Source organism: Aphelocoma coerulescens (genome assembly GCF_041296385.1).
Source record: "Aphelocoma coerulescens isolate FSJ_1873_10779 chromosome Z unlocalized genomic scaffold, UR_Acoe_1.0 ChrZ, whole genome shotgun sequence".
Lineage (NCBI taxonomy): Eukaryota > Metazoa > Chordata > Aves > Passeriformes > Corvidae > Aphelocoma > Aphelocoma coerulescens.
The window spans coordinates 45,022,403-45,039,194 of NW_027184085.1; the positions used below are offsets into that span (position 1 = coordinate 45,022,403).

Consider the following 16,792-nt stretch of genomic DNA (forward strand, 5'->3'; position numbering starts at 1 on the left):
AAGTTGTAATAGCACTTAAAAGTTTTGCCTGGCTCAGACTGTTGCTGAGCTGAGCATATTTACAATCCACATCATTGTTGCATCTGCTGTCCCAGACACAGAAGGATGAGAGTTTACCACTGTAGGGAAGCAATGGGGAAGGAGAGCTCAGACTCTGAAATGGCACGTGAGCAGAGGAGTAGGGAGTTTCAGAGTGCGCATTAGGAGCAGACTTTTTCTTCCTCATTAAAGTGTGCTTGTGTATGTCAGTTTTTTAGGAGGGTGGTCAGAAGTCCTGCACGCAGGTAAGTGTTGCATCAGTACCCCAGAGTGGCCTCTCTTTGTTAGTCCATCTGTGAGTATTGCAGGTAACAAGAGCTCCTCGCTCTCATCTTTCCCTGTGGAAGTTTCCAGTAAACACACTTTTGTATGTCTGTCTCCTTCTCTTACTGGTCTATGGAATATGTCCTCTTGGAGTGACCCACTGTCAAAGACAACTGTGACTGCTCACCCCTGCTGGAGTCCCTGTCTAAGAGATTTCTCCTGGGGGATGGGTTGGGTCTTTCAGGTTTCTGTAACCAATTCGCTTAGGAAAAATCAATGAGTACCTTTGGAAAGAAAGTAGCCATATCTACACTTGGAGCTCAGAATCCCTTCTGGCAGCCTGTCATGGCTGTGCCATGTGTTGAATTGGACTTTCCAAATGACTGAGGGGGAGGAATGCATCTGTTACGGATTCTGCTCAACGTTTGTGGGAACTGAGGCACTGAGTCTTTTAAAGTGGGTTACAGTCCTTGACGCTATCAAAATTCTAGGACCATGTAAACATAGCAATCTATCAAGAAGTCCCCCAAAAACCTGCAGTGTCTCAAAGGTAACCTTCTAGCCTCAATCTTTAGCCCAGCTTTGACATGTAGAAATTAGAAACTGCTGCTGTTTAGAACCAAGCTAGAACTTCTCATTTTGCAAAAATTGTGCATTTGTCAAAGACAAGAAGACATTTAGGTTGTGGAAGGACAACCAGTGGACTAAGTGTCAGCAGTTTTGGAAGGCGAAGGAGCATGGAGCCTGCAGACAAACACTGGGACTGAAAAAACCAACAGGAGCAGGAATGCAAGTCCGAGCAGAGAAGTTCAGTGCTGATGCTTAATTTTGTGCATGTGCAAATCTCTTCCTGAACCAGTGATTTCCAGAAGGATGTAAAGAGGTTTTGAGTGCAACCATCTCTGTATGGAACTGTATTATGTCATGGGGTTGATGAGAAGAGAACACTTCTTGGAATGTGGAGATGGGCACTTGACTGAAGAAGAGCACTTAGAAAAAACAGGGGACCAGGAGATAACACCTTTGTGGAAGTCTAACAGAGACCTTGCTTTTCTTCACGGTTATGCCATCTGTAAAAAGGTACCATGTTTCTCCCAAGAACTAGATATGCTCAAATAAAAGACTGCCACCTTCCCTTCCTCACTTCTGTAATGGTCTTTCTTACTATGTTTTATAATCCCCCAATACCAAGTGCATTCCTTTAACTTTTTCTAGTACAGCAAGCCCTCCTCTTCATCTTTTTCTTTTTTCTGAGTTAGCCCATTATTTCACCACCTGTGAAAGGATACCACAAAGCAAACTGTTTTCAGAGAACTGCTTTTTATTTTCCAACCAAAAGCATGCATTTGTTTCTTGGTCTTGTGACACAGGAATGTTCATGATTGTGGGGGAGCCCAAGGTGTCTTTCATGGACTGGAAAGTTTCCAGGTTGTTGGTTACCAGTGCCAGTAAATAGAGCTATTTTGACACCTAGACCACACATTCTGACTGTACTTCACTAGTCAACAAGACAGGATGCTTTGAGCTGAAGACTCTGGGCCTTTGCCCAGTTCCAAGGGACACACAGAGTCCACAAGTTAAGAATCCTTTCCCATTCTTATGTAGCAGTACTAAGCTCTGTCAGATACATGATACATGGTAAATCACAAGGCATCACAGTGAACAAAAATATAGTCAATCTACATGAAGCATATAACATTTCCTAAAAGGCATATAATGATTTTATTTCAATATTAGTATTAACCTAGTTGGAATTACAAGCCTATCCCCAGCTCCTCTCCAAGACATGATAGCTAATTTCTGGTAGATTAGGAGAGAAGAGAATCAGCAGGTTTTGTTAATTTTCAATCTTCATATCTTTAATCTTAGTATAACTCAGTATAGCAAACATAAATGTACCAGAAAAAGGCTTGTTTTTCTTAGTTACCTTTTACATACTCCATAGAAATAATTCACAGTCTGCCAGCATCCCCACATCATAGCACTGAAGCTGTTTCCCTGCTGAGTTTGACATTGTCCAACTCAGTTGATTATGAGCCAGCTCTGCCAGTAAAACCTAAACAGGAAATTGTTCTTACGGTTTCTTCTGACCAATAGTTTCTTTCTTCATAGTATAAGTTGTAAAGTTTACCTTCTCTCTTATGCATAGTCGTTTCTTTGCTTAGGTATCCTTTGATACCAGACTTAAAATAAATATGGTGAAAAAGAGACTTCCCACTCTTAACTTTCTCATCCTCTTCATTATTCTCCAGAGACTCTTGGAAGGATACACCTTCCATTGGGATTTCACTTTCTTTTTTGTCCTTTAAAATGAGATTAATCTAGAGTTAAGGGTATCTTTGCATATTTTTTTTCTTTATGTTCTATGTTGGTAGCTTGATCCATAAAGCTAAAAAAAGTGTAGATTGGTAGGAAGTTTTATTTGATTTCCATTGACAGCTTGCTTAGCACAGTAGCCTAAGAGTGTCTATATTGATTCTGGCAGTAACTCTTATAAACCCATTCCCCTTGTTAGGCCCAAACAGGACCTTAAAAGAGGTATTCCCTGATCAAAGAAGGGTTACAAACAAAAGCAGGCACAAAGCAATATTTTGTCCTTGGGCCCTGCTCACTTCCTCGTTTAACAGAAAGAAGCTAATCATACCAAGTAAGCAATTTGAATAATAATGTGAATTGCTTTGTGACGGGAAAATACTGCTAATGGTCAACGCTTTAATCTCGTGTCAGGTGTTTCTGTCAGGTTTTACTGCTTTAGCAGTACTAACAGTGTGCAGCTGATAGGCTTCTTTTATAATGAGTGCATGAAAACGTCAGCACTGAATAACCTAATACTGTGCTAGTTGTAGTCCCAGTGAAGATACTTTTTGTCTTTTGGGAGTGCACTGCTTTTCCTCTAAGAAAATACTTGTTTCTGAGACACAGACAGGCTCTGGGGCACTTGGAGAACCTCAGTTTGACTGTTCTTTCATTCAGTGACCTAAAAAATTGAAATGAGCAAGTCATATGATGTGTTGACTTGACTATTTTTTTTTTTTTTAATGGAACAGCAAAGAAATGGCTTCTGCATATATGGAACCTGTTTTTAGAGTCTGTTGTAAGAGGCACAGCTGTGATGGAATTTGCTTCCATGCTTAGTGCTGTGTGAACCTGACATGAAAAAGGAGGGACAGCGAGCACAACTGCCTTACCTTCTGTGCAGGTAGTTATAAACTTGAGTATGAAACAGGATATTCTGCCCATGCCATGGGCCTGAACACTGAACACGAATTGTGTTACAATCAAAATCCAAGTCTATTCTTACTTGTAAAGAGAGAACATGCATATACAACAATACAACTGATGAGGGGAGTATCACATGACATGAAGCATAATGAACAGCAGTTAATGCAAATTATTATAGAAAGTAACCAGCCCTAGAAAACATGGTCTAGCAGACCTCAAATCAAAGATTAATATGATAGGAAAAAAATGCCAAACAAAACAAACAAAACCCCCACAATGTGTGTAGTATGTACAAACAGTGATGAAAGTTTTCCAACATAGAGGGATACACAAGTTACAAAGCACTGCTCTGTTTACTTGACCCATGTATGTTACTTGTAATACTTCATTAGCATTGCATCAGAGAAGACCAGCCAGGCAGTTCTGACTGATCCATCAATCCCCTTCAAGAAAACTCACAGATTTACCTTCCCACCCTACCCTATTTTCTCCTGTTTTTCTTTGAACCCAGGCAGGCATTTGTAGGAAGATGTGCTGCATCACAGCTCTGAGGTTTTATGTTTGATGGTCCTTATGTATCCCTGAATTAGAGTTGCATCTGCCCACCAGAGGCAACTTATTTTACAGGATGGTACAACTAGCTGGGTAGCTGCCAGTTAAAGCCATTAATTTTTCTTAATCCTGTTTATCATCTTACTAGTTACAAGATTGTGCATCAGAGTCATATGTCTTCCAGGATAATTAGGGGCATCACAGTCTTCAGTAACTAATTATGACAGATTTGATCCAATAAAGCAGATGACTCCTGTGACTCCAAAGCCAGCAGTTTTTGGAAATGGTTGTTTTGAGAGGAACCTGTGATGGATCATAGTTTCTTCTCCTGTGGCAGGTTATACTGTTAAGCCTGTGTGGTTAAGGAGGAGCAGTATTCTACATTCCACAATATTTTATACATTTTATTTGTATGCAAACAGTGGGGACTTGTTTAGGAGTACACCTAGAATGTTTGGAAGGGTCAGGGCCTTGCAAGCCAGAATTTAAACCATTATGTGTCCAGAATGCTGTATTGATGGCATTTTCATGGAAGTGGCTTAGCCTTCTTGACACAAACCAGCCATTAAATCACTGGGAGAGCAAGCTGATACTGGGCAGACCTTCCATCACAACAGTCCTCTGATATCCATGTTGGGTCACAATGGTCATGGTACAAGGGACAAGTCAATCCCAAATTGTCTTTGCCTGCATTTTAAAGTGAAGATGGTGGTCTAACCTGTTCCACGCTTGTCCTGGACTGTCTCTCCAGTAGCTGCTCTATGTGACATATGACATAAAGTGAAGCTCTTAGGGTGGAATGGCTTTACACAGCCATCAGTGTGTCTGATAATTTACTTGTTGCAAACTGCCCCTCTCCATCTGTCACTTGGTAGTGAATCATCAGCGAAGATGTAGGGTTAAACTGAGCAATCTGCTGAAAGCTTTTGGTCTTTTGCAAACAGCACAGCATTATGTATACTGTAGAATAGCATTTCCTGCATACATCCAAAATCCCTTCCAAAGTAACCCCCTCTTTTCAGAGAGTCTATCACTGAGGGATTGCAGCAAGCCAGGAGAACAGAAATGTTTAAATTCTTATAGTCTTTCAGGATTTCCTTTAAAGTATTAACTCCAGTGGTGTCCAGAAATGAGATGGAAGAGCAATCTACAACAAGGGCTTGGAAATCAATTTGCTTAGGAACTAGTTGCAAAGTGGTTTCTCCAATACCCAGTCCATTAGCAGTTCTGTGATTTCCCTTTTTCAGATGCTGCTTTTCCTTCTTCTCATATTTCTTCCTTCTAGCAGCTTCTAGGTTAGGATCTAAATTGGTCAGTCTGTACAGAGACTTTAGGAAGTAGTTTCTATTTGCATAGTAAAGTGGGGCCTCAAACCGAAATATTTTGACCTTTGGAACAGTAGAGAGATTTTCATATTCTAAGTCATCCTCATAAAAGCTTGTGTCTTGGATCTGACCAAGCAGGGCTGTCCGTGGCCGCTGGGTCCGAACAATGATGCATAACATGGAGAAAACAATGCCAACCAACAGCCCTATTTCTGTGCTGACCAAGGCAGAGGCAGACATGGTAACTACCCAAACAAGTGTGTCCACCTTATTCACATGGTACCGTGCTGGCACATCTCGGAACTTCCTCAGGGCTCCCCGAAGGCTGACGATGATAATACAAGCCAAGACACACTTCTGCAAGGAGTAGAATAGAGGTGCCAGGAAGAGCAGCACTAGCAAAACCATCATTGCACTGATTACTCCAGAGATTTGAGTCTGGCAGCCTGTAGATGTTTTGACGAGTGTTTTTGCCAGAGCAGCACTGGTTGCAAAAGAGTGGAAGAAAGAAGGAATGATGTTGCAGAACCCCACAGCAAACATTTCCTGATTGGCTCGGATGGTGTAAGCATATTTCTTTGCAAACATTTCGGAAAGGGATACAGTGAAGACAAAACTGACTATGGCAAGAGGCAAAGCATCTACAGCAACTCGGAGCATTAAGTTGAACTCTGGTACCTTTGGAGGGATAAATCCTGTTGGAATAGCTCCAGAAACACTGGATGCATACACTTCATTTAACTTACCATAGTGTGACACCAATGTTGCCACAACAATAACTACCAGCTCTGTGGGAAGAGGAAATTTCAGTTTATGCTTATACCGATCTCCGAGTTCCTTAGCAGTGACCAGCACCACAATACAAATGGCACTTGTGATGACATCACAAAGGTTAGCCTGAGAAATGTTCCGGAAGATGTTAATCCAGGTAATAACAAGCATCCCATGCCCTTGGCTACGTGGAATTTTTATTCCAATCAGATACTTCACTTGAGCTGTTAAAATGGTTAAGGAAGCACCAGTTGCAAAGCCATCTAGAACGGATTCAGATAGGTACATAGATACGAAACCCAGACGGAAGATCCCCATTAGAACCTGAGGAAACAGAAAAAGAAAAAAAAAGCCAAACAAACCATGAGCTGTAACCATTGCTGGAAATAATTAAGTACAGATGGGGAAGAACTAGCTGGAGGTCAATAGCATTTGGCTATTTCAATCTTGAAACAGGAATTATCCTTTATTGTTTCCAGTCTGCTTTTAAAACATGTGATTCCTTTTACTGTTGTGGAATGCTACAAACCCAAGAGGTGAATGAGGAGTTTGAGACAGAGTCAGTCAAACATTTATCTGAAGTGGCTTGCCTGATTTTTATTTCCCATGCAAAAGAGCAGAGGGTCCAAAATACTTCTATTATACCAAAGTCAGTTTTCTTTTTTCTCTGTCTTAAAGTGAATAAAGTTAAAATGTATGGCTTTTCTTTGTGAACAGAACTTGAATGACAGCAAATAAGATCCCTACTTTAGCTGTTGTATTAAACAGCTTTTAATTTTAGCCCTCTGGACAGGAGGGAAAATGGAGCACAGACAGCCTTTATGGCATACCTAAGACCAGAAGTGGCAGAACAGCTCACAAACTCCAGGATTTTGTCCTTAACTAGTTGATTCTCCTTCTTTAGAAGGTTTTGGAAAATAGAACTTCACAAGGGCATTTTTTTGTTCATAAATGTGACCTGAAATTTCTTACTACAACAGGAAGATAGCTAGCTCTTTCTTAATTCATATATATATATGTATATATATATATATATATACATATATATATATGCATGTTTACACACACAGAGTTAATAGATAAGTATGTTCATGATGCTTCCTTCTGTGTTCTCTTGATATCCTTGTGATGGCAGCATGTAGACAAGTGTCAAGGAGTCCAGCACAGCCATTGTCTGAAAAGTAGGTTAGTCAGTCTATTTCTCCTCTTGTCCTTTCTTTGAATTATCTTTTGGACAGTTTGTTAGAAAATAGCACCCCTAGCAAAACACTGAGCTGCACATTCTGAACTTGTAGAAGTAGATGAGCAGGTCTACAGCTCTATTAATATATCTAGGGAAAGAGAGTTATTTCTTCATTGTTGAAGTACACAGCTACCTGGGAATTTCCTATACCTGTATTGGGGTCATTGTCTCATGAAAGCAACAAGGCCAAGAAGCAGTAGAGTATCAAAACAATGGTCTTTCAGAAGACTCTTGTTTTACCTGTGTTTGCTAGTAGCTAAGAAAACTGCTAGCCTCATGGTGTCTCTGAGTTGCCTACAGTTAGGCTTCCTGGGGAAAACAGTCCTAGGTACATTCAGATGAACTGATGATGTATCTCATTGAAAGACAGCCAAGCCAAGCTTAGGTCATGCAAAAAAGCTTCAGGAACTTCATACCTTGCCTCTGCATGTCAGCAACCACTTACCTGATACACTCCCGCCACGAATGTCAGGGCTGTAGCAATGCCAATAGCGTAGCACTCTTTCCCACACTCGGCATTTATCCCCACAATGGTAAGGTTGAAGGCAGTTGTGTTGGACAGACTGTCATTCTGCAGAGAGCCATCACCTGGGGCTGGTGGGGCATCATCATTCAAGTCAAACCCAGCCAAGAGAAGTTCTCGGTCCACAACTTGTCCCACCATTAAGCTTATCAAGCTGAAAATGCCAACTGAGACATGACGGGATGTGCCCATTAAGAAATAGATGATGTTGGCAAAGAATGATGTGTAAAGGCTATAAATGGGCTTCAGACCTGCCAGCAGTGAGTATGCAATTGCTTGAGGGACCAAAATGATCCCAATCACTAACCCAGACATAACATCCCCCCAAATGTACTCTTTGCACTGGTACTTGGGAAGCCATCGTAAAACAGGAAAGAAGTCCATAACAAAGTTCTTCAGCTTCTGTGGTGTGCAGGAGCAGCTCTTTCTCAGCTTAGCTAGGATGACTTCTTTCCTGTTAATCTTGATGTGAGGCTTTCTTTCCATGAGAAAGCAGGATGAGGTGTTTTCCATTCTGGTAGCATCAAGTGGTCTTTCCATTTTCCCAGTGTTTACTTCATTTATGTGTTCCTGCAAAGTGAAGAAAACCTCTATTAGGTTGTAATTCAGGAAGGTTTTCTTAGCACAGTCGCTTAACACTATAAGTTTGTCACCTGATTTTGCTTTTAAGGAAGCATCATCCCAACAAGAACACTATCACAGGGCTCCAGTGACACTCAAGTCTAAGAAGTAAATCTGCCCTTTCTTGCAGACATTAAAGATTACTTTCAATTGAATCCAGTTTGTTCTATTAAAGAAAAATGGGGTTAAATTAGTATTTCTTTGTGTGACAAAGATTTCCATCATCTATTCCAAATGTTCCATCATAAAGGTCTTTGTGAGCAGAGGCAGAACTTGATGGTGTGAAATAAACATGCGCTAGTGAGGTAGGTTATAGTGTTTCTGTATAGTGAGTACATCTTGTAGTCATTGATTTGTCACTCACATGGGGTATAATGATCTGTCACTGCAGTTGTTGTCAATGCAGAGGAGGAAAATGTTGCTGGTAGGACCTGTAAAGCAGAGTTTTCTGGAGAGCAACAGTTTAGTCTTACACAAAAGATATGCACACAAACCATTGATGGACTCTTTGTAGCTGCTACATAACATGAACTTGTTGAATTGTAGATTGTTTTGATGTGCAACTTCTGGTAATAAATACCTACTCACAAATACCACCACATTGGCAGCATATGGACCAAGCACCATGATGTTACCATGTCAGAAGATGTTAGTATTTTCAGGTTTAAATCCATAGTTACCCAACTTTGCTCTCTCAGTAACGAGATACAAAAAAATAATTATGTGTACAGCCAAACAAACACAGCAGTGTTTCGTATGGTTCTCCTGCTTGTTTTCTGATACATGATGACTGGGATTATTTGTATGCCCCTGATGGGGATGCTTTCAATGTCTCTTGCCTCAATGGACAACTGTTTTCACCAAAATCAACCTATGCATTTTTACTCAGTTGTCAAATTAAATTGAAATTGGCTTAGTGCATTCATAAGTAGTTTTGGGGTAGCTGGGAACATGACTAAGAGGCAAAACATGCAAGTGCCCTAACTTACATAGCAAAAGAAATAAAATAGGAACACACAAGTGGAAAATGTTAAACAGATTATGCCAAATGGGAAATCTTGTCTTCTGGTTAGCAGGGGAAAGAAAGAAGAGAGTTCCATGTGAGGATGCCCATATATGAGTAGTGGGAGATAAGGAGTGACTCATACTGATCTAGATGACGATAGTATGTACTAGTACAACAGTATGCAGAACTTCTAGGAAAGCAGACATTCACTAGGCTCAGCCTCTCTCAGTGTCATTAACAGCCAGGATCTCTACATCAGATCTGTTTGGTGCCAGGGGTGACATTGCAATAATGTCAAAGCTTGTCTTCACTTACAAGTAAAAGCTGTTTCTTTCCTCTTTCAATGTTTAGAGACAGACTCTGTATCCATCAGTTTCATAAAACTTGAAGTACGCTTACTGGCACAGTATTCTGTTGGTAAATTTTAATGGTTTTAACAATTAATACACAGTTTAGATGCTAGTGACAGAAGTCATAATTCTCTGTGTAAATTTAATGTATTGTTGTTAAGAAGAATATTTTGATTTGTTAATTTTTGGTAACAGCCTGTTAAGGTGTAGAATTCCAAGTTTAGAAAAAGCGAAGTGTTTATGAATCCAACTGGAAGCATAATTGAAAACCAAAAAAAATAGATTATCAATAGCCTGTAAGCTTTTGATCTGGAGCGGTCCAAATAGAGGGTGGCTTATTAGAAAGTCTTTTGTCTATCCTGCTTAGAAATAGTTTTCAATATTTTAATAATTGTGTTTTACCCAGATTGAAAATAATAAGATACATATCTGTAACTAGTGCAGAACTCTTAAACAAGTTCTCAGATATCATGATACAGCATACAGATAAATGATACAGTATGATTTCTAAGGCTATGTGAAGTTTAACCACAATTCAAAGCAGGATGTTTAGGTGTTACAGGTAATTTATAAATTTGTAAAAGGCACAGTAGAGATTCTTGTTAGAAATGTGTGGTCTGATTGTCCAGGTTTAAAATGACCTGCATAGTAGTCTAAATACATTTTACAAAATCAGTAGATTTTTATCCATCCCAATTAAATAAACCCATTTTTAGTTCCCATTGTGCTTGTTACATACATTTCTTTGTGTTTGTAAATAAAGTTTATTTTCATCATAAGGGAACGCTAATTACAATTTAATGTAATTATTTGGAAAGATCAATGTTTATTTTTTTTCAATGCTAAGTTTACTTTAGACCCTAATTTACTGCATAGTTATGCTAGCTGAGATCTGCTTGTACAGGAAGTAGGTTGGATCTAGTCTTTGTTAGAATGCAAAGGTGACAGAAAAGATAAATGAAGTTGCAACACCAAGAGAAGTATTTGAGAGCTTATGAATGAAGTTTACCAAATACAGAATACTAGCAAATGTAATAAAGACACTCATTTTTAAAAGGCAAAAGCTCAATACTTCCTTTCTTACCTAAATTAGTTTGGAGAATGAGAGATTTGTGCATGAGGACAGCAAGTCCTTATTCAAATGCCACTCACTTCTTACAGCCGAGTGAATTCAGCCAGCCAGGAAATAAGTACTGTGCCCTTGCTCTACATACTTAAAAGCTGGTGGGCAGTTCAATATCCAATGAGTGCTTTTTATAGGCTACATAAAAAAGATTGCATCAGCTTCTGTACACTAGGCTCATATATTTAATTGCATAGTTGCTGCCTGCCCCTCTCTAATCTCATACAATTTACCTGGAAGTAATTTGGTATTTAAAAAAAACCAAAAAAAACCCCAACCCATTGCAATTCAGATGTGTGTATTGTTTATGCAACTCCCTGAGGGATAATAGTGATTTTTAATACATGATTGAAACATAATTTCTTTGGAAATCTATTAAGAGATCTTGTGTTGAATGGTAGTTTAGTTATATGTATCTATTAGCTATACTGCCTTACTGGATAATCAGAATAATAGCTTTTTGTAAAAAAACAACCAATCCTTCCCCCCCCCCCCCCCCCAAAAAAAAAAAAAAAGCTAGCACAGTAAAGTATGTATCTTCTGTCTTCAAGCTGACAGGAGGTAATTTTCTTCAGTTCTTTTTTTTTCCCTGAAAATAAAGGTTTCCTTCCTGTAAGTAACTGTTTATTCTGCTATATATGCATTCAAATTCCATGTCAAATGAACATGGTAGCTGCAGTGCACTCAGCTCTCAACCTATATTGGTATCCAGAAACTGTTAATATTTAAAGTTTCCTTGTTGCTTTTAGAATACCGTAAAGCCACACCAAGTAAGGGAAGGGACATTGTTATCAGCAATGCATTTTTCAGCTGTATAACCAAATAATTGTCAGCTAACTCATTGCTTCACCTGAAGGAAATGGGATTCCACCACAGATATGTGCTATCCCCTGTATGCTTGTGTAGCCTAGCAGAGCTTGGAGCTTCCAATGTTCTTGCCATCTCCAAAGACAAAATGGTGGAGAGATCTGTCTGCTGCTGTGCAGATGAGCCTTCTGATTCCGGCACTGACATACACCAGCATCCTCCCAAAGTGGTAATACTTGAGAAATATGCAGGAGCCCTAGGGGTCTCAGTAAGTGGATTCATTTACTGGTTCACCAAATGGCCCATTTTCAGCTTAGGCCGTACTAACAAATGGAAAACCAATATTTCACTCTCCCTTTCTTCCTCCAGAGCTCCATAGAACATAATATTTGCATTTTATTCAAGTCATCATTTGCTGAAACAGCTGTTCTTAGCAGGGCTGTACAGATGAAGCAGCGCATAGCATAAAACATGTTAGTTCATTGCATTTGACTTTGGAATTGGAAGAACTGTTTAAAACAAGCGAAAGTTTACTTGTGTGCACAGTCATGTATGTGTTTAACATTCGTGTAATTACAACAGAAAGTAGTCTTGGTTATTTTTAATTGTACTTTTGTGTTTGGAGTCTTCACAGTGAAGTTTTTTCAAGTTTCCCTTGACTATATGACCAAAAACAATTGAGCAGAACCTTGTCTGAACAAATCATTCTTTCAGGTTAAATGCATTGACTCACATTATTTTGTGAAAAAAAGAAACAAGGGAAAGAACCATTCAAGCCAAACAAACTGCTGACTTTCCAACTGGCCTTTCTTCCTGTTTTTTCATCATGCCTGTGACCTGACAAAGTCTTTCAGCAGGGTCAGAAATGTTTATCACAGTATGTTCATGTGGGATTTCTCTTTGCGGATTCTTTGGCAGGCAGTGTCTGCTGCTGCATGTATAACGATTCTGAATGGATGAGTTGTTCTTTGTGAAACAGCACAGCCCCCCAAAACTTTTTTTTCCCATCATTTTGCCTCACCATCCTGATTGTCCACCAAAAAATCTGAAGCTGTATCTCTAGAAAGCCCAGGAGGGAGTAGCGAGGGTGAGAGCCTGTCTCCCATGCTAAGGATATATTTTAAATTCTTTGTTTAGAACCAAAGTCAGACAGTATCATAACTCTATACTATAATTGCTCACTTGCTGAAATACTGACTTCAAGTGTAAGTTGGGGTAGAGCCATTTAAAAACGTCGAGCCAAGTGATGTTTGCTGTTTTCTCCATGTTTGAACTATGAAAAACGAATGTGGTTAGGGTGGGTTTTGTATTTATTGTTGCATAACTCACAGAAAAATGTGAGAGACGTCAGTTTAGTTAAACATTTGATTGGAAACACAGGTGTTGAGTTAAACTGTTCATGTTGCTCATCTTTCATATTAGAAACCTTTCTTGGCTCTAATGGCTGTGACTATATCACTGTTCTGGTTTTGAGCAATGGCACAATTTTGAAAAATCTCCTTGTTCAGCCTCATGGTGCATAGATTCAATGTACAGAGGTGTGTGATTCTTGCAAACGAGATTTTTTTTCAGAGGAAGGTACCTAGAAAGTATGCCCCAGTGCACTTTGACCCTTTTTGGTAGCATAAAAACCTAAGCCAGCAATTGGTGCTTTGGACATATTTGAACAGATGTGGGGAGTACATTTAGTTTGTGATAACTGACTAGTCTGAAATAAATCCCCTGAGCTGCAGGTAATGTAAGACAATACTGCTTTAGCGTGTACTGCTTTATTTATCTGCTTTTGTTCTGCAGGGTTGCTTAGATATGTCATCATAACCTAAATGTTTCAGAAGTGATCAAGTGCTAAAACAGAACAAGTGAGATGAATGTTTCTCCCTGTTTTGCATTAGCTATTGTATTTTCATCTTTAGAACTAAGATGTACTTGGAAGCAGACTTAAGCAAGGTGCCAGCAACCAAAACCATTTATTTATACACTGACCTAGCAAGCTGTCAGACTATAGGTACAGAACATGGCAATGCCTTTTAGGAAAATTATGTGAAACTTGATAGACTTGGTTAGTTTTTTCACTATATTTGGGCAAAATATTGTTGCTTCAAAGCACTTTGTTGTGTTTCAGTTTTACACTAATTCAGAAGTGAACGAGGAAACAGCATTCCAGCTTAGTGGTCTCTACTAAGTCAGGAAAGCCAGATCAAGTCCTCTACAGATTAAAACTGCTATACAAAGGAGAGATTTATTCTGCGAGTCTTTTAGATTTGTGTATTTCTAATAAAATCTCCGTTTGATAATTTTTATTCCCAGCTGTAAATTGGTCTAGGATTTTCCAGACAAGTTAGGCTCTTTCTTAAATACTTACGTTCACCAGCAGCTATGATTCAAATCTTGTTTACCCAAGGATTCTCAGTTCCATATCCCAGTGAGTAAGGTGACAGACACTGGCAGGTAACAATCCCAGAGCTGATGAGCAAGCTACAGTGGAACTCACACAGTCAGCCAGCACCTGTTGTTAAGGCTGGCCCATCACATCATCTTTGAGAATGATCATACATGCAATTAAATGATCAAGTAGTTTCACTCGTTCTCAAGGGACGGGTTTTGTTCAAGGATTCCAGAACATGCTGTTCTAACTATTGACATGCACTTGAAGGCAAGACAGCATTATTCTTCTGGAGAGTCCTAGGACATGACCACTAAAAAGGCATTTCCTGTGGAGTCAAAAAAACATTCCTAAAAATCAGATTTCTTGCTTTTGGAAAAGTAACTGTTTCAAAGTGAAAGTCTGTTATTAAAAAAAAAAAAAAGTCTTTTAAGATAGCTTTTCAAGACCTGGTCATCATTCACAAAGTTAAATACTGAGCTCTGCTTTCTGCCCTGTGGTTTTGCTGGACATTGTTTAGCCATACTAAGCTGTCATAGAGAAAACCAAATTGATAGTCCATTCTCATAGTTTTTCCTGTTGTCTTCTGTGGCATGTTAGGTTTACTACATGCAATAAGGACATTATTTTGGAAACACTCTTTTGTACTTAAGCACTGAGAAAATGTTCTCAGTTTCAATACCAATGTAGTACTTTGAGAAAGAGATAAGCCTAGTATATGCCATTTTTAAAAATAAAATTAAAAACCAGCCAAATGGTTAAACTCTTGGACGAGGGTTGCAGGAAAGATAATTGCTGTACCATTTACAGCTGACTCCATGCTTTACAAACTTTTGCCCAGTGTCTACCTTATTAGCAATATTTATGAACAACAACATAATGAGAAACCAAAAAAAACCATCACAAGCAAAGTAAGCGAAAAGAGGCAGTTTTGCACCTTTGAGAACAGGCAAAGAAGAAATTAACCTGAATTCAGAGGCACAGGAAAGGGAGACAAATCTCTTACCTGAATGGCTTTTTGACAGGAATGTACCAGCTCTGTTTTTGCCCGTTGGAATGAATGAAAATCTTCAGCCAGACATTTCTCTATTTGCATAAAGGATAATTATTAGCTCAATATTCCTCAAGGTAAGAATGGGTAGTTATGGAATCTTGAGCTTCCTGTTTGTTAGTGTGTTGTCACTTGTATCTGTTTGTAAAGCTGGATATAGATGTAGAACTAGCTGAGAATTTGAGTTTAAATAATGCATAAGATTATTAATTAACTAGCACTGATCCAAAAATTGTGCTGAGTTCAGGCTAGCACATCTCTGACCTTTGAAGCTACTTTTCATCTGAGATTTGATCTGGTTTATGCATCCTCATGTAGCATTAGGTTTTGATTTTACATATTCAAGGTGTGTGAATAGAATTTCCGTCTTGCTTGAGATTTGTGCACTTTGCAGGCTGGAATAAGTACTGTTCTGCTCAGTGCATAGGATGGGATGGCTGGAGGTCAGAGTTCTGTTCCTACATGCCAGCACATTCAGATCACAAGATTTGTTGCTTCTGCGTAAACCAAAGACTGTAAAATGTAGGCAGACCAGCAGGACAAAGATAGACTTTTCTGTTGAAAGTCTACTTCATTCTTTTGAAGTATATAAATGACCAAGTTCCCTCTCAGTTATCTTAGATCTTTGTATAAGTGCAGACCTATCCAAATGACAAATAAACATCTATCTCCTCCTCTTGACAAAGGTGATAGGTAATGTTTAATGGTTACTAAGCAGTGAAGATAACAGGTTGGGCACAAGGCCATGACTTACAGGAATGTATTCAGCTGGCCTATGAGCTAAGGGATGAGGAGATGTGTCTATTTCTCAGCCAAGGAAGAGCATGAGCAGGCATGCAGTAAGAATCTGAGATGGGAGTTGCAAGGCCACAAAAAGACTATGTTGCTGGCTTGCAGAGAGGTGCAGGGGGGTGCAGTGCACAAGCACAACTAGAGAGAGCCAGGTTCCAACATTGTCTTTTATCCCAGTGCAAAAAGTTTTTTGCTGCTCTTTAAAAGTAAGAAGGAAACATAAAAATTATGTAAATGAAAAGTCAAAACTTAGGTGAGGATGGAATAGAAAGGGAAGCATCTCACATCTGACTTCTGTGATGTTAAACTGGTCACAGATTCTTAAAACTACTGGCTGTTACCAGGAACTTAGACTTGGTGATAATAGCTGTGATGTTCTAAACCCAAAATCTAAAGAGGGTAATTTCAGTCTTACTAAAATCCCATTTCTTGCTTCTTTATTATGGAAAGCCTTGTCAACCACTCGTATCCCTTTCCCTTTGCTAAAGTAGCTCTTAGAAGAAAGGGGATGCCTTACTGCATAACAAATTTTGCACACCGGTCAGAAAGATGGTGTGTTTCTTTGGTCTTGTGCTCTCCAGAATAGAAGACTTCACTGCTCCTGTTAATTTAATTTTAGCCTTGCAGTATTTCTTCATTAAAAATAAAATGACTTTAGTCTCTCAAATTCATCCTTTCATCCATTTTATTATCTAATTGTTAGAAACAAGAGTTATCTTG

At 39.1% G+C, this 16,792-nt stretch overlaps 2 protein-coding genes across 3 annotated transcripts in view; one reads left to right on the forward strand and one right to left on the reverse strand.

Moving 5' to 3' along the window:
- Nucleotides 1–16,792, forward strand: part of IDUA (alpha-L-iduronidase) — a 46,626-nt gene that overhangs the window by 4,251 nt on the left and 25,583 nt on the right. The window lies entirely within an intron of this gene.
- On the reverse strand, nucleotides 1,607–15,419 carry SLC26A1 (solute carrier family 26 member 1). 2 transcript variants are annotated; one of them, XM_069002553.1, is made up of 3 exons: nucleotides 15,236–15,419; nucleotides 7,862–8,509; nucleotides 1,607–6,497 (listed from the first exon to the last, which is right to left on the reverse strand). In XM_069002553.1, exons 1-3 carry the CDS (start codon nucleotides 15,323–15,325, stop codon nucleotides 4,977–4,979), a joined length of 2,259 nt encoding a protein of 752 aa, XP_068858654.1. In that variant the 5' UTR covers nucleotides 15,326–15,419; the 3' UTR covers nucleotides 1,607–4,976. The 2 variants fall into 2 exon arrangements, with proteins under 2 accessions (XP_068858654.1, XP_068858655.1); XM_069002554.1 differs by lacking the exon at nucleotides 15,236–15,419 and adding an exon at nucleotides 14,209–14,465.

Coding starts and splice junctions, on each gene's coding strand:
- SLC26A1 (XM_069002553.1), bottom strand. CDS start 15,325: ATGCAAATAGAGAAATGTCTGGCTGAAGATTTTCATTCATTCCAACGG. Junction 8,510..15,235: donor CCTGTCAAAAAGCCATTCAG/GTAAGAGATTTG, acceptor TTCACTTTGCAG/GAACACATAAATGAAGTAAA. Junction 6,498..7,861: donor TCGTGGCGGGAGTGTATCAG/GTAAGTGGTTGC, acceptor CTGTTTCCTCAG/GTTCTAATGGGGATCTTCCG.